Below are 19,559 nucleotides of genomic sequence, written 5' to 3' on the forward strand. Positions count from 1 at the left end.
ACATTGACATGCAAACACCTACTGAAACCCACTGTGAGATCAACCCAGGATAACTTTAGAAGGCCACACCAGGAACCCTTTTCTTGGGGGTCACTGTCTCAATTGGGGCCCTTCACTCCCTGAGCTCAGCAGTATGCCAACAAATGGCTTGTAGCTTTAGTACACTTCAAATGTCCCTGAAAGAGTCAACTCCTCCATTTCTTTCACAAAACCACACTAGGTGGCTGCAGAAGGTGAGAAAATTGCCTCACCTTTTCAGAAAAGCCTACCACATATATGTTATTCAGAGAATGCATTCTGGATCCTTCTCCCTCCCACTAGCACATACCCTACCCCCAGCTGCACACAGATACATATTACACTTGACAAAATTCATCTTCTTTTTGATAATAACCTAGCCTATGCTGCAGGCAATGCCACTGCAAAAGTGTTTGCATAAAGTCAGTCACAATAGAAACAACACTAGTCACCAGAGGACAAACTTGAGAGCCACCTCAGCCAGCTCTTGCCTGGAGGATCCCAAACTCCCAGTCACTCAAAAGAGGGTTGCCTCAGGCAGACCCATCAATGGGATTGAAAACAGCACCCCCATGAGCCTCCCTAATCCTGCACTGACCCCAAAGCCTGAAAAAAGCTGATGCTCTGCCTCAGATTCATCCAAAGGAAAATGCAGAATAAATAAATAAGTGCGTCCGACATGTACTGCTTGGGAGTTTCCAGCTGTGTGTGGATGCAGCCTTCATGGCGCTCCCAAAGACTCTGAGACAATCTGAAGGCTCTGGCCACCCCATCCTCACATCCCCTGGGCCGCAGTGAAGCGTGTACTGAGAGGGGCGTGGAACTGGGAAGCGGGCAGGACGGTTCTTATCTATACTTGCTGAAGAACCATGAGGATCAACTCTGCAGATTGGCCCCTCCTAGTTAGCTCGCGGAGCCCGTGCGTCTGTCTTTAGTCAAGCGTTGTGGAGTCATGTCTTTGGAAGGGTGGTCTAGAGGAGTGAGGGATGTGGACAGAGTCCTGGAGGAGCCGTGTGTGCACGTGGCTCTCTTCTTCTGAAGACGCCTGGAAGCCAAGCTTTCTTCCCTCAACATGATCCCTGGGAGGCTGGTGGTCCCTGACATCTCAGCATTCGGGGCTAAGGTCCAGCTGTCGAAGAATGTCCTGCAGGGAGCCCTGCAGCCTGCTCAGAGCCACCACCTCTGTGGAGTAGAGCGAGGCTTCCAGGACACCGCCCAGGCTCTCCAGCTTCTGCAGGCCGCCAGTCTGAGGCGGGGAGCAGCTCTTGGAGGAGGCCAGCAGATGGAGAAGGTCTCGGAGGTTCTCTAGGTCGTTAGCTATTTGCAGCACGTTTCGGGAAGGCAGGCTGGTGAGGATCTGTTGGTAGACAGCCAGAGTCTGGTCCATCTTGGACAAGCTCAGGATGGGGTGAAGCCCGGGAATGAAGTCCAGGCCAGTGACCCTCTGCTTGGCGGAAACCGACTGCTGTGCAGGAGGAAGAGGAACAACAGGTGCTCAGCAAGTGGCAGGGAAATCAGTCTCCAAAGCCCACCATCACGTCCACGAGCCTGGGTTGCCTCCCTCCTGTGGTCCGCTGATGGCTGAGCCACTGAGCTGGTCTCCCAGACTCCTCCTGTTCACTCCTAGCCACCCCACCCTTCACTTCTGGCTAATCTCGGGAAATTCCTTTCTCCAAACAGCATCTGTGAAGAACCCTGCCTCTCTATTCCTTATATTCACTCCAGCCTTCTATCCTTGTTAGATCACTCCCTCTAGTCATATTCTTATGGCATCTCTCTCATTAGGGTCAAAGTTGTGGCCGCTCGCCCAATCTGGCGAAGGGTTTCCCCCACCCTGTTGGCTTTCTCTCATTGCTACCCATGTTTGGGTAGTTGGGTCTCCCAGTGAGTGGTTTTGAAAGGTAATGAAAATTAACCTCCATGAAATGTACAAGTCTCTTATTGTAAGCTCTCCTTGATTCTGGATGTCTAACTTCTCCTGGGCTGCCAAGGCCGCTGTTAGACATCTTCACTGACCAGGAGACATGGAAATCTCTAGACGGCTCTGCAAGAGCCACATTTCACTGTAACCAGCTTAAGCCAGCCTCAGAACAACCTGGTGGATATCGTATGCTGTTACCGCCATCAAGACGGTAAAAATCAAAGCTTCAAAAACACCAACGAACTTGCTTAACATCTTACAGATGGAAAGCACGTGTGGGGAAGATACACATAGCACAGAGACATCTGGGGAAATGGCTGAAGATATAGGCCGTTGGCAACTGCACAGAGGGCTGGCAGAGAGGGAGGGAAAGCTTGCTTTCTGTGGGACTTAGAAAAGAGGGTGAGCAACAGGCAGGAGAAATGGGAGCTGAAAACTGTTTGAACCCCCCCAATGGTCCTTCTGCCGGGTGGAGATACTGCTGGAAATCTGGTCACCTGTCGATGGGACACCATGGCCTTTGCGGTTTCCTATGGTCCTGTAAACTAGGATCCAAGGAAGTAGTTTCAGGGAGGAGGGAGAGTGAGAGGGGCAGAAACAGAGGGCCAAGGAAGAGGGGAGATAGTGGTCTGTGGAGCAGGGAGGAACCAAGGACCTGGCAAGCCTCATGTGTGCGTACATGCGCATCCAACCACCAAGGGCTGGGTTTCCTGTGGCAGAGTAAAAATGGCTGGCTTTCTGCTATCACAGAATCTTTTCTTTTGTTTTTGTTTTTCGAGACAGGGCCTCTCTGTGTTACCCTTGGCTGTCCTGGACTCTCTTTGTAGACCAGGCTGGCCTTGAACCCACAGTGATCTGCCTGCCTCTGCCTCTGCCTCCCAAGTGCTGGGATTAAAGGCGTCCACCACCACCACCGCCAGGCCTTATCACAAAATCTTAATTAAGGCAGCTTAGAATTAGAACCATGCAACACACAGGAACACAGCTGAGCAGTCTAGGTGCCGGATTTAGGGTTGAAACCACTCAACTCTGGGTTCCAGCAGGCAGTGAGGCATGAGCCATAACCTGGAAAGAGTGCACACCCTAGGCTTATAACGCTTCGGCTTCCAGGATGGTGCCTGGCATTCAGAAGGCACTCAAGGTGTTCCTCAGACTCTCTGGCTCTGGCCTCACTCCACCTTCGTCCCTTCCCACCCCATCCCCAAGTCTCTCTACCGTGTGTGAAATGTCATTGATCCTGGTGACAATGGTCTTGATGAGGGTTTTGGTGTCATCCTGGACTTTCTGGATAGGCACAGCTTGAACACAGGACAGGTAGGACCAAAGCCACAGGAATCGGCACAGGGGTCTCCAGCACATTTTCCTCCCTGGGATCTTCTTCCGGGACCTGGGAACAGAAGGAATGACAGCTTTCAAGGGCCATGTAAGCCCACCCATTGGTCCTGCTGCCACACTGCTGTAGGGTATAGATGGATAAAACGTGTTTTCTTCCTAGCTAGCTACCATCTCCTCAGAGACAATTCACTGCGGAACCTAGACTAATGAAATGCGCACCCTTGGGAACATTATTGACAGTTCAATAAAACCACAGTGATGTGTCCTGTAGGTCACGGAGCAATACTTGTCAAATGTGTATGGTAATGATGGGGCTTTATTGCATACTTCAAGGGAAAGAGAGCCAACTGCTAAGGTCCGGTTGAACGTAGTCCTTTACTCAGTGTATGCTCAGGTATATCCCATAACCACCCAAAACTCCACCTTTCTCCCTATAACCTACCTATCTCTTTTTCACGAAGATCAAATTAGCTAACACATATGAAAGAGCTGGGGCGTGGTGTGGGGAGTTGTGAAGTGCATGGCTACCTTGGCCTCCCCACCCCCTCACCCCCCTTTCTCCCCGCTCCGCCAGCCCCATTACTCATGCTGCAGCAGCCTGTTGCTGTCTGTTGTGGCCTTCACTACTGATTTATAACTTCCTCTCCCAGTGGGACCCTGAATCCAAGCAGCATTTCTCTACCAGTCAGACACAATGCACCAAGGACGGACTACGCTTCTTAAATCCCCCCCCCCAGTGTCTCAGTGTAACAGGAAAGACAGACAAACAAGGAGGTCATGTCAAGGCAGGAAGATGGAACAAGGGGACAAGGGTAAGACATCTGCAGGAGACCAGAGTGGGTTGGCAATGGCTCTCGTTGTAGACCGAGAAGGGGCTGCAAGAACAGAACACAGTTGCCACCCCTGGCCAAGGGACCAGAAGTACAAAAGCGGGGGGAGGGGGGGGCGGGGGAGAGCGCAAGGTATTCACTTAGAAGGCTGATAATTTTCAGTCACGGAACCCTGAGTTTTTTAAAATTAACATTAGGCATATTCTTGATTAAGAAACACAGGTTTGATGAGATGCAGGAGGCAAAAAGGTAATAACCTTAAATGTATGCAAGCCTGTAGCCAGTGATCCATGCTAAAAGTTTGCATGTGGGCTTGAATAATAAAGCTATTCATAAACATTAGGATGAAGAGTGTGGAGAGATGACAGAAAAGCCAACTTTCCCGTTTTCTGTTCTTCCTCATCTGGGTCTTGGTGAGGACAGGAAATGCAGTTGTCATCCATCGGGTGGTGTGATATCTGTATAACTCACCTTCTGGCAGTACAGCAAAGTGAGCAATCTGCCTATATATTATTTATAGTGCTTGCTTAAAGGTACACTTCTTTTTAATCTGAATTTTACAGGGGCGAGAAAACAAACGAGGCTCGCAACGATGAGCCAAGCTTTCCCCAAAGTCAAAAAAGTTAAATCGCAGGCTGGGATGTGCAAAGAAGGACAGATTAGAAACAGCAACTCCTGTGCCCCTCCCCATGCACTGCCCGTGCCCCCCTCCCCGTACCCTCCCTGCACCCCCCCTGTAGCCTCCCCCTGCACCGCTTCACCCTGCAAGGTTTCAGCTACCCGTGGTCATCTGTGATCCAAAAGTACTAAGTGGAAATGATTGGTTTATAAGCTCTCGAGTACTACTACCATGCTGAGTGGTGTTATGACGTCTTGTAGTGTGTCCTCCTGCCCCTCCTGGAGTGTGAATCAGCCCTCATGCAGGGTGTCCACACTGTATGCATTACTCGCCCCTGAGTCACTTAGCTGCTTAGTTATCACATCAACTGTCGTGGAAACACAATGTTCTATTTCTATTAATCTTTATCTAATTTAATAACGGCCCTAAAGCAAGAGGTGTGATTCGAGGAGAGACGAATTTGAGTCCTAGGGGTCCATGACTCAAGGCGTACAAGGGCTAACCGAGTATAAACGGCGTAGTAGTCTCACAAGTTTCAGGAGTCCGCTGGAAGGCATGGACCATACTCTCCACAGACCATTGGCGCTGCTAACTGATCTCCCCTGTTTAGTTCCCTGAAACCCCAATGAAGGAAGCAGCTATAATAGTCAGGCCTCAGGGTTTAACTGCAGGCTCTGTTTTTTGTTGTTGCTTGCTTGTTTGTTTGTTTGTTTTCTATGTGCCTCTGGGCAGGATAGTTAACTTCCCAAAGTATCTGGTCCTATCAGTAAAATGGAGCGAATACTAGCACTGGCCCCAAAGAGAAAATGAGATGAATGCTTTAATATCCCTGCCTATCTTGGCTTGTGTCTGGCTCAGGACTGAGGGAGTAAATGCCAGCTACTTAAAAATTATTGTAATTACTGGGCAGAGCTTGAAATGCTCAGGGCAACAGTACCTGCAGCTGACCGAGTCAAGCCCTTGGCCCGCTGCCTCCCACAGGCATTCCCAACTGGGCACCCGATGATTGTGGATCCCCATACCCACCCTCCCCCTCAACCTCCCCCAGCCCCTGCCCCCCCCCCCCCAGCTCAGGATTGTGCAGCATCCGTTTCTAAGATTTATGTGCTGATGACACCCTCCTTCCTTTCAAAATTTACTGCCATATTAACTGTGGTCATATCATCACTGTCTTCACTTAATGGTCGCCCTGTACTATCAGGAATGGACAAGCAGGTTTACAAGCCCTCTCTCAGCGCACATAGGACGCCTGGGTGGATGCTGGCAGTAAATCACAGTGCTTTGAAAACATGGGGCTGAGATGCTGCTGCTGAGTAAGCATGCCTAAAAACGATAGGCCAGGCTTCTACCACACACATCAGGGGCCACGGGTCATGGTGAGAACTGAGTGCCCTAACATCGTGTAACATGTAACATGCTTACACACCACACACACACAAACACACCAACACACATAGCCACGTCGTGGAGACTGCTAGCCTCTCCCAGTGTCTTATTTTTCTTTTCTTTCCCAGTTGAGGACACTCCCAAGTCCTAAGGGAGGTACGTGACCATGGAGCACAGCGGCTGCACTTGCCAGCCTCTACCATTAGATACAACAGTTATACAGCCAAATGCTGATGGATTAACTAGAAGTGGAAGAGCCATGTGGCAGCTCTCAACAGTTTATGGTAGCCCATGAATGCCTGTAATTTTAGCATTTGTGAGGCTGAGGCAGGAGAATTTCATGTAGATGCCAGGCCAGCCTGGAGTTCAGAGCAAAACCTTGTCTCAATAAGTAAATAATAAGCAAAAACGGTGTCCTTCTATTGTAAGAATGTGTGTCTTTACTTGCAATGAAAGGAGGAACATTTAAGTAGATGCAATGTCTTGTTTAACTCTGAGGAGACTAGCTGATACCCGGTTAGACCTGGAGGTTGGAGCTCAGGGGAAAGCAGACATGGATATAATTCCAGGGAGTGGGTGGGCAGGGAGAAAGGTTATTGGCATCTGCCTGGCCACAAAGCCTTTTTCTTTCTAGAAGTTTCTGAAGTGTTCTAAAAGCATGTATTTTTTTAATAGCCTAAGCACTGGCAGAGGAGTCACTAAAATGTTGATGCAGCATATTGCGTCCTTCGCTTCTGAGGAGTAGTTGCAGCAAAGCCTGCAAAGGTTGCAGCAAGAGCCTGCAAAGAAGAGGGGACAGTGCAGGAGGACGGGGGGGGGGGCACTGATAGGCCACCTCCCCACCCTGAACTTCTGTTTTACACTCAGGACATTGCACTTGATAGCTCTTCTGCAGGCTGCCTGCCTTCCCCTGCCATGTAGGCAATGACTTGCTCCTCTTTCTCTGTCGTGGTGACTCCCTGGCAGGGCACACTGCAGCGGTTTAAAGAGCAGAGAGGGAGGAGCCCTGAGACAACTCCCAGGCAGAGGCAGGTCTTCAGAAAACAGGCTCAAGACTGGTGCCAGAGGCTAGTGGGGCTGCACCATCAGCCTGTGTGTTTCCCCTGTCTGATCTCACCTGGATTCTGGAGAAAGAGCCCCTCCCCTTCCAGTTAGGTGATTTTTTCCCAACTGTATCCTTACAGGGCAGCTCTGTACTCCCACCTCCTGCCTTGATCTGCAGACGAGATCACACCCTAATTCCTCCAAGACACTGGTAGCCTCAGGTGTGAGTGCCCTCGCCTTCCTTCTGTCCAGGGGACTGGGCAGACCCTTCAGGACAAGATGGGTGGGAATGGGCACAACTGGATGCTTCTCCAGAACCAACCTAGAAGGCAGTAGCACCTAGGTCAGACCATCCACTGCCTCTGTGTAACGATGGGGGGAATGTTGGCAATTGGGGGAACATGGGATGGTAGAGGCATCTTCTGGCCAAGGCTGCCATCCTTGGGCTGGGCCTCACCTCCCGTGGTTGACCATACCAGAGATTAGCAAGAGACCCAGAGTGCACTCTCTCTCTTTTTTTTTTATTCTTCTCTTCTTCAGCCATCAGATATTTATAGACATTTTTTTCCCTGATAGTCTTTGGGCATGCTACTATGAATTAAATTCAGATAATGTTTGCCTAAGGAGCACATGAAAATATCTGGGAAATGCAAATCAAAACCACAGTGAGATATCATCTCACCTCAGAATGGCTTTTGTCACAAAGACAAAAGATAGCAGAACCTGGGGACAGGGTAGGGAGAAACGGATGCTCATGCATTGCTAATGAGACTGCAAATGACTGCAGCCCCTCTGCAAAACTGTGGAGATGCCGCCGCTGCTGAAAACTAAAAATAGAACTGCCTTATGATCTGGCAACCCTGTTCCTAGCCATGTACCCAGGGAAAAGAAGCCAGTATGTCAAAGAGATAGTCTACTTCCATGTTTATAGCCAAGATATGGAACCAGTCTCAGTACAGGTATGAATGAGGAAATGAAATGTGCTACACAGCCACAAAGAAAGAGTATGCACCATGAAACGAATGAAATACTGCCATCATGGTAACATGAGTGGAGCTGGAGGACACTGTGCTGAGAATAACAATTTACAGAACGGCCGAGGAGTGCGCGGGGAGGAAGAAGAGGGTGGCTGCTGCCAAGCACACGGGATATTGGATAGGAAGTATTTATTGGGGCTGGAGCGATGTCTCAGTGGTCAAGAGAGCATACTGCCCGCTCTTTCAGAGGATCGGAGTTCAGGTCTCATGCATGTCAAGTTGCTCACAGCTGCTGGTAGCTATAGACCCAGGGAGAGCTACAGGTTCTACAGGAAGACCCAGCCTCCATAGACGGGTCTAACTCACACACACTCTCTCTATCTACTCTTAAAAAGTGGGGGGCTACAGAGATGGCTCAGAGGTTAAGAGCTTTGACTGCTCTTCCAGAGGTCCTGACTTTAATTCCCAGCAACCACATAGTGGCATACAGTCATCTATAACATGATCTAATGCCCTCTTCTGGCATGCAAGCATACATGCAGGCATAATACATAATAAATAAGTGAAAAATTAATAAATAAATCTTTAAAAAATAACAAAAGTGGGTTTTATTACATTTGTTTCTTTAAATCTTTAATTTTTACATACATTGTGTGTGTGTGTGTGTGTGTGTGTGTATGTGTGTGTGTGTTATCCTCTGAGACATTTCTTCCACCTTCTCAATATTGATTTTATAGTAGCTAAAATGATTTTATTTATTCATTTATTTTGGGTTTTCAAGACAGGGTTTCTCTGTGTAGCTTTGGCTGTCCTGGACTCCCTTTGTAGACCATGCTGGCCTTGAACTCAGCACGATCTGCCTGCCTCTGCTTCCCTGAGTGCTGGGATCAAAAGTGTGCACCACCACACCAGGCTCTATTAGCTATTTTGAATTGTCCAATTAATTGTGGTCCATAGCTATCATACTGAACTACAGAGTATCAGAAAGCATTTCTCCTGGGATGGCTCAGTGGATAAAGTTAGGTATTAGCAAGACTGGTGGCCTGAATCTTATCCCTGGGACCTAAATGCTGGACCCAAAAGTTGTCTTCTGACCTTCACATGCACTCTGTGGTACATGTGTGCCTCCCCCACCCACACTAAATAGACAAACAAACAAATAAACAAGGACTGGTGAGACATCTCAGAGGGTAAAGGCACTTTCTCCCAAACCTGACTACCTGACGTCAGTTCCCACGACCCATATGGTAGAAGGGATCAGCTGATTCCTGCAAGTTGTCTTCTGACTTCCACACAAGTGCCATGGTGCTCTTACACACACACACACACACACACACACACACACACACACACACACACTTTTTTTTTTTTAAACATTTGCCCTTGCTGCAGGTGAGACTCTTGGGGATTTCAATTCATTCTTCAAATGTTGGCTACAGTATGCAATTTGAAAATCACCAAGCTTAGCAGGAACAATTTTCTCTTCTCTGCAACCAAGGGCCTTGCTTGAGAAATCATGCTGACATTCTTAGCTGGTAGGCACAGTGTGGGTGAGGGGGGTGTATTCTTTTCATTCCCACCAGGGAAAGCAAATAGATTTCAACTCCTGCGTCAACTATGATCAATTTTCAGTGGCTCCCTGGAGCACTGTTGGAAGAAGCTCCTAACACACACACACACACACACACAGAGAGAGAGAGAGAGAGAGAGAGAGAGAGAGAGAGAGAGAGAGAGAGAGAGAGAGAATATCTGTTAGTGACACCAGCATTTGGCTCAGCATCTACCAAAGGCCTGACACAGAGCAGGTGCTTATTCAGTTTTTAATTGAATGAATAAGTAAAGCATTCCGCATCCTTGATCTCCATTGGATGACCAGGCTAACCTGTCCCAAAGGTGGCTTCCATCTGAAAATCATCTTTGTTTTGAGACACTCTCACATAGCCCAAACTGGCCTTGAACTCGCCATGCCGTCCTCTCTGGCCTTGGACTCTTGCTGCTCCTGCCTCTGCCTTCGTAGGGCTGAGATTACAGGTGTGGCCTGCCACTTTAGAACCCACTTTTACTCCACAGAAACGGCTATGAAGCTGCCTTAGAATGCCTTCGTGGCCGGCTTTCTCTTCCTCCAGCACGCTGGCTGGCCTCGCATCTCTTCTGTATGCCCAGCTTCTCCACAGGTCTGGTTTCCTTCAGCTTCCCGATCTCTGCTCTGTGTGGACTGTCTTTCCTAGTGACTCGCTACCACAGCCCCATCCCAGCACTCTGGGTGCCCTGTCTTTGCCAGGGGACCCATGCCGAGCCCCTCCTCCCTGCTTTGTGGCTCCCCTGCAGAGCTCTGTGGTGCTCTAGAGTGCAAACACACTATGCACACAGGTAGGGAGCGAGCCTATGGGTTAGGTGAAATGTCAGCACAGACATGACTGTAGATTCAGAGAGCTCACAGACAGCAGGAGAGATGGGAGCATGCAGTCTGTCTGCTGTCACACCGGGAACAAGTGCAAAGGTGCCTTGTGTGTCTGCCTCTCCGTACAACCTAACCTCTGCGGTTCCCGGAGGCAGCTGCGTGGACAGAGAAGAATTTTAAGGCTGTGTCCATGGGCTAGACTCTGCAGTGACACACATACCGCAAGAATTCCATGTCCGTAGAGACCCTGCCCTGTCTCCCTGTCTCCCATGCGCCTCTAGCGGGGTGTGGGCTGGGGTGCAACCAGGACTGATGCTCAGCAACCGAAAGTCTTATCAGGCGGCCATCTCTGCATCCCACATGGGTCACTCAGACACGCAAGGCATCTGCCTGGGGCTGATGGACAAGAATTCATTGCTACTTCCCTGGCTCTGTCCTTGGCTCTTTGAGCTTTTTCCTGGAACACAGGAGGAGGAAAATATTTCCCCCAGATACCAAGAAGAGCTTGTTATTTTGGGTATAAGATGTACCAGCTATGAGAAGGATGCTCCTTTAGTCAACATGGACATGTTCCTTCCCCTCAGCCCAGTGTCCTAGAGTGCATAAAGGAAAGGACCAGACAGAATCTGTGGTGGTGGGGGTGGGGGGGTGCTTCTCTTCATGCCTTAAGGAAATACATGATCATTGTGGTCCTCTCCCCCCTAGGAAAATGAGACGGCTCTTAGACATTCCTTACTTAAAGTTTGGCTCTATGTACCATACAGACCAGAAGAGGATTGTCTATGCTCCCTCAGCCGCAGCCGGGCGCTGCCCGACAAGATCTCTACAAAGAATATGACTCTCACTACGGAAAGCCCATTCCACCTTGCAGAGGGCACCCAGAGAGCCTGTGTTCCAGGATGGTGCCACCAAGGCCCCGCCCTCTCTCTACGTCTCCTGAATACCATGCTTCCAATAGAAATGATTCAATTGCCTTGGCCTCTCCCAAGCAGCGTTTCACACAAAGCAGCATGGTCTCCGACCATGTCTAAGGTACCGCTTTTCCCAGTAAGACAGAGATGAGTGTATAGGCATCATACCGGAAACCAAGTCTAAAGGAACCCCATAGGGAAAGAAAGCTGAAGGAGCCGCAGGCTGGGGCCTCAGGCTGGCAATGTGCATTTAAACATTTTGGGCAGAAATGCCTAACAGTAAAAAAACATGCAAGTTACAAGTCTTCCCTATGACTTGCTGTTCTGTTCCCCGGAGGCAGGCTATACATGAAGAAGATAATTTGGATGCCTTTGAGGGTAGATGTGGTGAGTCCTGCCCCACCCCCCATTTTTTGCCAGTGTGTGGGGGGGGGGAGGCGCGGATTTGGGTTCTTCTTAATAATTTTTCTACCCACCTCTGCTCAACAGTTTTAGAATTGGGGAGGCCTCCTCAGTCAAGACCCTCACTGGAAAATAAATTTTTACAGCAAAGCAAGGCTGTATCTGGCCTGCAAGAACCCAGAAAGCGCGTGGCTGCATCTCTGCACGTCCAGCCTTGTTCTTTTCGTACGGCAGGTGTGAGATCTGTTATCTCAGCTTCCTAACCATCTCAAATCTGCAGACCAACACAGTCTTGGAGTCCTGACTGCCCCTGCAGGAGCAGGTTGGTGCCCTGTGGGCACAGGCCGGCCCAGCCAGGAATCTAATGCTCCTCAGCTCCCAGCCGCCTTCCTTCTCTGTCTAGACTCTCAGTGCAAAGCTACTTAGTTCAGCACCAAGCCGTCCACATTACCTCCCTCTTGCCTCAGTTTCTCTGGGTTCCAGAGTTGGGTGGGGTGCTATGGTGTGCCAAGAAGGACTGTCGGAGGACAGAACAGCGCGCCCAGGGCCTTACCTTGCAGCTGCTGGCACTGGGATTCCTCCGGGGCTCCATGCCTGTCTGCCCCTCTTATAGCTAGCTGCCCCAGTGCCACTTGCGCAACTGCCGGGCCAGCCCTGCAAGCGCCAACTCCCGCCCCACCCCGCGGGGCAGCGATGGTGACAGCTGTGGCCTAGAGCTCAATACATGAGCCCGAGCCCCTGCTGTGGGCGCCTCGAGAGAGGATTTCAGCCACGCTGCCGTCAAGTGCAAGTTTGGGGGCGCCTGGTACGACCCAGTAATCCTTGAGGTTGCGCCAGCGACTACTGCGCAGTGTGGTTAAAGGACCGGTCCCTTGGGATGACCGCTTCTAGCACCGCGGGGAGCAGCCGGGCGGCTGGCTACTGGCTTAGGGACAGGCCAGAGAGCAAGGACTCCCGCCCGCTGCCTCTTCCGATGGCTCTGTATACTCAACCTGGCTGCTTAGAGGGGGAAGCAGGTCCCACACTCAGGGTGGGTCGTCTTCCTTTGGTACCCAAAAAACACTCGTATGAGATATCTGCCTTTACGACGACACAGAATGCACCTACTTCGAAGGTTGTAAATGTTTAGGGATGCTTTGGACCAGCCACAGGGGCAGGTGACAGGAGCCTGTCCCGGATCAAACAATGTTTTCTTCCTTAGGGCAGGAGCATCGTTGGGTTCCCATAGGGAAGAAACAGGTACGGGGGAGTTGAGCTTCGTGTCTTAGAACCCCAGCCAGCTGTAAAGGATTAGAGATGACCAGGAGTCCAGGTGAACCACTGGATCAGGCCTATTGAGGTCACTCCAACTGAAAACAGCTTTGAAGACAAACCATCACCCTCAGAACCAAGGACACTGACTATTTCCAAATCTAGACTGCCTTGGTTTGGTATCACCCATAAAGTAGGAATGATTTTTTTTATGTTATTAAATATCTGGGAAACAAACAAGAATAGTTGTGATGTGAAAAGTTTAAGAACTTTAAATTTTAGTGTCTGCAAATAAAATTATAAATTTGGCCAGAAAAAAAAAAAAAGAAGAAGAAGAAGAAGAAAAAGAAGAAAAAGAAAGAAAAAAGGGGAAAAAAAAGTCTTGTTTTCTCTTGTGTAAGTACCTACAGGTTAGCCTTCATTTTCCTCTTGTCCTACAAAGCAGAAATTGTTTGCCAACCTGCAAACTATGAAACACACGCACGCACTCGCACCCCCCCCACGCATGCACGCACGCATGCGCGCTCTGGCTTCTTCTCCTGGCTCTCGGTCCTGCCTGCCTCTCTATGAGGGTGCCTGGCAGCTGGTCCCTCCCCTCTGCCCACAGAGGCTTTCTTGACTATGGACAGAGAACAGGGGCCTCTGATGTTTACTCTTGAAGTCCTGGTCCTCTTCACAGTACTAACAACTTGTAGATGCCCAGGAAAGATGTGCTGAGGTGAATCCCAGGTTTACCATGTGCCACACAGCCGCTGACAGCTGCGTGCACTTCAGTGTGAGCATTCTTCTGGATTTGAGGCGCTCTGTGTGTGTGTGTATGTGTGTGTGTGTGTGTGTGTGTGTGTGTGTGTGTGTGTGTGTGTGTATGTATGTGTGTGTGACTTTATTTTTAGACTTGAAAAAAAATACATTTGTGGTGAAGATGTGAAAGAAACTAGGAAAACCAGGTTCCATGCGGGTACTGTGGGCAACCATCGTATTGCATTTGAGACTTCCTAGTGGAAGCATGCGCCTCAAGACAGCCCGTTCTGTGAGGCAATAGGTTACTTTGTTCATCACTGTACCCAGGTTTAAGAGCTCAGTGCCTACCTAGGACAAAGCTAAAACATTTTCGGTTTATTCTTCGACAATTCCATACAAGTAAACAATGCATATTGATCATATGCATCCCAACTCTCCCCGTCCCCAAGATACTCCCAACACACCATCCCCTTCCTCCTTTCATGCTCTAGTCGGGGTCATATTGGGATGTTGACTGATCTTATTGGCTTGATCTCGCATAGGTTGGCATGGGTGACCGTGACTACAGTAAGTTCATGAGTGCAATGGCCACATCATGTTCAGAAGATGGCACTGCTCTTCCTCATGCTCCGGCTCTTACATTCTCTTCACTCTTCATCTCCTCTTCTGTAATGTTCCCTGAGTGTTGGGAGGGGAAGTTGATCCCATTGGGGGGCTCAGCATTCATTCTCAGCATTTTAACTAGTTATGAGTCTGCATTAGCCACTGACCATTAGAGAGAGAGAGAGAGAGAGAGAGAGAGAGAGAGAGAGAGAGAGAGAGAGAGAGGCCTTGCTGGCTAAGGCTGAGTGCACCATTAATCTATGGGTATAAACATGAATATTCAGAAGGCAGTCTGACAACAATCCATTTAGCAAGACAACAGTAGAAGGCTCCTCACTGGGGCTGTCACCTCTCTAAGCTGTGGGCTTTTGGCCAGATGTATAATATCAGGCATCAATTCTGTCCTGTGAAGGAGGTCTCAAATCCAATCCAAACACAATTGGTAACCCCATAATGGTTGTGCAGCTGTTGCACTCGTGGTCACAGCTTGTCTGGCAAGATAGCTCTGTAGCATGCAAGGCTCATCAGTGGGAAATACCACTGATGGCTTCCTCCCCTAGCCTTCTGCATAGCACCTGCTAGCACAGTGGAAACTGGCAGGCAGGGAGGAAGCTTTCAAGTCAGTCCAGCCTTAGCCTGAGTCGTAACAGCTCCCCTGGAGCAGGATCTCCGGATTGTGCCCCACACAGTCTGAGGGGTTGTGGGGGACATACATAGTTAACACTCGGGGATGCCATTGAGCACAATGGAAGGTGGTGGGTGGAGTGGAGGCCAACACTCTGCAAAACTTTGCCCGGCCTCCGTCTGGTTTCTGCCCTCCTTAGATGACCAGCATGTGAGCAGTGTCTCCAAACCCACGTCATCCTGTAGCACCCGTTGGGGGTGGGGGGGGCAGTACGGAGAACTCTAGATGTTGTCTGAGAAACACTTCCTCACAGTTTTCCTCCTGTCAATTACAGCGAACAGTGCGTGTCTAGGGCTGTGGATGAAGCTACTGTGCTGAGCAGAAAAGAGCCATTGTTGGTTGGTTGATCATTAGTGGTTTTTTGTTTTTCTTTTTTTTTTTAAAATCATATAGGCTAATGTTCTTTTCTTTTTAAATAAAAAGATTTATTTATTTGTGTATCTGTGTACATAAGCACTCTACTTGTATGTATGACCACGTGACAGAAGAGGGCACCAGATCTCATTATAGATGGTTGTGAGCCACCATGTGATTTCTGGGAATTGAACTCAGGACCTCTGGATGAGCATCCAGTGCTCTTAGCTGCTGAGCCATTTCTCCAGCCTTTCTTTCTTTCTTTCTTTCTTTCTTTCTTTCTTTCTTTCTTTCTTTCTTTCTTTCTTTCTAATACCAAGACAGGCTAAGGCTTTCTATGTCCTACAACCAAAGTATGTTGTGTTTTCAGCAATGCGGTCTTAAAATCTAGTTCTGCAAGGCAGCCAAGAGCAACAGCTGAGTGGTCCTGGCCACCCTCCTGATCAATAACTTGTAGGGAGTTATCTCAAGCCTGGCACTGTGATTTTCATTTGATAACCCATGTCTTACCAGCTTAACACATTAAAAAAAAAAAGATTTATTCATTTATTATGTATACAATGCTCTGCCTGCATGTGTGCCTTCCTGCCAGAAGAGGGCACCAGATCTCATTATAGATGGTCGTGAGCCACCATGTGGTTGCTGGGAATTGAACTCAGGACCTCTGGAAGAGCAGACAGTGCTCTTAACTTCTGAGCCATCTCTCCAGCCCCTTAACACATATATTTAAATGAAAAATTCTAATATAGTAAAAATAAGAAATAATATAATGAATACCTAGATGTGATAATTACTATTTTCCATATTTTAGCTTCAGTTTTACAAAATATATTAAAGCTAAATGCAGACACTGAATTGTTATATCTCTAAATACTTGAGTACTTTTTAAAAACTAAGTTTAAAAAAAATATTTAACCATAAGATCACTATCAAACAATAACAATTTTTTAATCATGAAAGTATATCTCATATTTCCTCCAAATGCCTCAGAGTTGCTTTGTTTGAGCTTGGTTGTTTTATTCCTAATAAGTATTTATTTCCTGGTGCTGTGTATGTGCTCCACCACTGAACTACACTCCCGTTCTCTATGGGTATTTACTGAAGGAAATAAAGAAGTGAGGGAAGGAAGGAGAAAATTAAAATACGTATGTGTGGAAGTCAGAAAGTGTTAGCATTGGCAGTGGCTTAGAAATTGATTGCCACCGAGAAAGGGGGAAAATGCTGAATGCTCAGGTTAGGCACTAGTAAGATTATTGACAAGCAACACTAGTGCAATATACAGATATTTAAAGTTATGTTGTAAAATAATATTGATGATGCGGTAAACTTGTATTTTTAAATGACAATGGATAAGATTGCAAAATCGGCAAGGCATGGCACCACATGCCTTAGGCCCAGCACTTGGTGGTGGGGAGCAGAGGCAAGTGGATCACTGTGAGCCCAAGGCCAGCACGGTCTACATCGTAAGTTCCAGGACAGCTGGCACAGCATAATATGAGCTTGTCTCACAAAATTTACAGTGGCGTGTGTTTCCTGATGGTGCACGTGAGCAGGTCCACCTGCTTACACTGGGATGTAATGTATTTCAGGGAGTGTAATTTTGGAAGGATTTTGACCTCTTACCTCTTTCCCATGCATTTCTGGGTTTTTGTTTGTTTGTTTGTTTGTTTATGTTTATGTTTTTTGTTTTTGGTTTTTTGGTTTTTTGGTTTTTTGAGACAGGGTTTCTCTGTGTAACAGCTCTCTGGCTGTCCTGGAACTCGATTTGTAGTCCAGGCTGGCCTTGAACTCATGGAGATTCACCTGCCTCTGCCTCCCAAGTGCTGGGATTAAAGGCTTGCGCCACCACCACTCGGCTGTGTTTCTGATTTTTGAAATATCCATAATAACTATTTGGGAAAGAGGGAAGAGAGCGTAGTGGGGTGTATGTGACTATGATCCATACATACACGTGTATGAATGTGGCACAAGGAACACACTGCTGTGCACAGCTAACGTATGCTAAGGGAAAACAAGATGTCCACAGTGGTCAAGCGCACTTCCCTTGGGACTGAGCTGGGCGTTGGATCCAGGGCCTTGAGCATGCTGAGTGAGTGGCCCACCCTGGCCTGAGCCACAGTCCTCCAAAACTTCTTAAACAGAAATCTTTTTATCCTATGGGAATGAGTGAACTTTATTTTTTGTCCAGAGCCTACAGCACTCATATATAATCTGTAACATCTTGTCCCCAACATCTCTGTGACTCTGCTCTAGGAGAAGGCTTAGTGTATTCGTAGGGCTTGACAGCCTCAGGCTAAGTTGTCCCAGAGTCACCTTCTTGGAGGACACTAGGGGAAGCACCACCCAGGGATCCGGCCTGGACTCAGAGACACTCAGACAAAGAGTAAGTTAGCTGAGCATGGTGATGGTATACATCTGTAATCTCAGCCTTAAGAGGGAAGGCAAGAAGACCAGAGGGTCATCTTCAGCTACATACTGAGTTTGAGGTCAGCCAGGCTACATAAGATTCAATAGTAACATATATATATATATATATATATATATATATATATATATATATATATATATATATATATAACATATTAGTGTTAGATGTCATTTCTTTCTTCCTTCCATATATATACAAATATGTGTGTGTATATATATATATATATTCATATATATGAAATATCTAGATGAAAGTTACTTTTCTTCAATATCTTTTTTGTTTTTTAAACATGGTGCTGGGAACCTCAGTGTGTATGCGTGGCAGGTAGGCACTGTGCCATTGCACTACGTGGCAGGTGGACACCGTGCCATTGCATTACGTGGCAGGTGGACACCGTGCCATTGCACTACGTGGCAAGTGGACACCGTGCCATTGCACTACATCCCCAGCCCCTTTTAGTTTAGTTTTGGTTTTGGTTTTTTTTTTGAGGGGGGGGGTCTCTCTGTGTAGCCTTTGAGACAGGTTTTCTCTGTGTAGCTCTGGCTGTCCTGGAACTCACCAGGCTGGCCTCCAGATCTTCCTGAGTGCTGGGATTATAGGCGTGGGCCACCATGGCTCACAACACCTTTTAGTTTTTTGAGACAGGGTCTCACTAAGTCAACCAGTCTTGTCTTAAACTCTCAGCTTTCCTGCCTTAGCTACCTGAGTAGTTTGAAGTACAATTGCCACTATCGGCAGCATCAAATGAAAGCTCAAAAGGGAGGAGGAGATGCCTTCCTCTGAGCCCGCTCCTCCTTGGTTACTGTAACCTGTTTTCCCCAGGTCCTTCCTAGGCTGTTGTTCTACCTTCCACCTATATATTTTCTTAAAAACAAAACAAAACAAAACAAAAAGCCACACCAATTCATGATTTTACTCTTGTCTCTAAATTTTTATACATTTGGAAAATTTTAAATCTCTACAATACATTTACAAAAATGACATTGAACTATCTTCACATTGCTATCATCCATTTTCAATCATTACTAACCTGCCTGCCTTCCCTTAATATATCTAGAATATAATTTCTCTCTCCTGTACATGGACCCGAGTCTTTCTTTTTAAAGTCAGTGTGTATTCCATTTTACGGATGCACCGTAATCTACCTAACCACACTGTTACATACGTAATGTAATTAATATATTTAAATATACTGCTTTGATCCCTGTGTGAGTATATCTGCGGGAGAAATTCTGATAAGTAGAATTATCAGTCAAAGAGTATGTAAATTCAAAATAGAAATATTTTGCCAAGTTACGTTCCTTAGAGATTGTACCAATTTGCATATGCAATTGACTGCAAGTAACAGTGGTTTAGGCATTAAGGATATTGAGTTATCGCTCCTACCCAGAAGCCCCAGGGAAGGCAGGTGCAGTTTCCTGCAGTAGCTTCATTGTGAATTCTCCTCCTTTTGATGTTGTTTTCTTGTGTCCTTCTGCTTATAGCCCAAAGTTGCAGGAAGGATGATGGCTTGCAAGCATCTGGTCCTCACAGTGGTAGGCAAGGTGGGGTAGAAGGCAGTCTGTTTTCTCTCCTTGAGAAAGTCTAGGTGGGGATGTCAGATTGCCAGCCTCCATGCGGCCATATACTCAGCTCAGCATCGCGAGTGGCTCC

General features: G+C 47.7%; 1 protein-coding gene across 2 annotated transcripts; it reads right to left on the reverse strand.

Annotated features, from left to right (window-relative positions):
• Positions 1-903: 903 nt before the first annotated feature.
• On the reverse strand, positions 904-12,531 carry LEP (leptin). Of its 2 annotated transcripts, none has more exons than XM_084784492.1 (3): positions 12,398-12,531; positions 3,155-3,326; positions 904-1,483 (listed from the first exon to the last, which is right to left on the reverse strand). In XM_084784492.1, the coding sequence occupies exons 2-3, from the start codon at positions 3,296-3,298 to the stop codon at positions 1,124-1,126; spliced, it is 504 nt and encodes a 167-aa protein (XP_084640618.1). In that variant the 5' UTR covers positions 3,299-3,326; positions 12,398-12,531; the 3' UTR covers positions 904-1,123. The 2 variants fall into 2 exon arrangements, with proteins under 2 accessions (XP_084640618.1, XP_084640617.1); XM_084784491.1 differs by lacking the exon at positions 12,398-12,531 and adding an exon at positions 10,752-10,776 and having other exon boundaries at positions 904-1,480.
• Positions 12,532-19,559: the final 7,028 nt, after the last annotated feature.

The sequence above is a fragment of the Acomys minous genome (assembly GCF_964271855.1).
Source record: "Acomys minous genome assembly, chromosome: 6".
Lineage (NCBI taxonomy): Eukaryota > Metazoa > Chordata > Mammalia > Rodentia > Muridae > Acomys > Acomys minous.

Bases quoted from the DNA above. Each gene is read 5' to 3' on its own strand.
- LEP (XM_084784491.1), bottom strand. The intron at 1,481-3,154 runs GTAGAGAGACTT...CCTGCACAGCAG, and splicing joins TCAATGACATTTCACACACG to TCGGTTTCCGCCAAGCAGAG.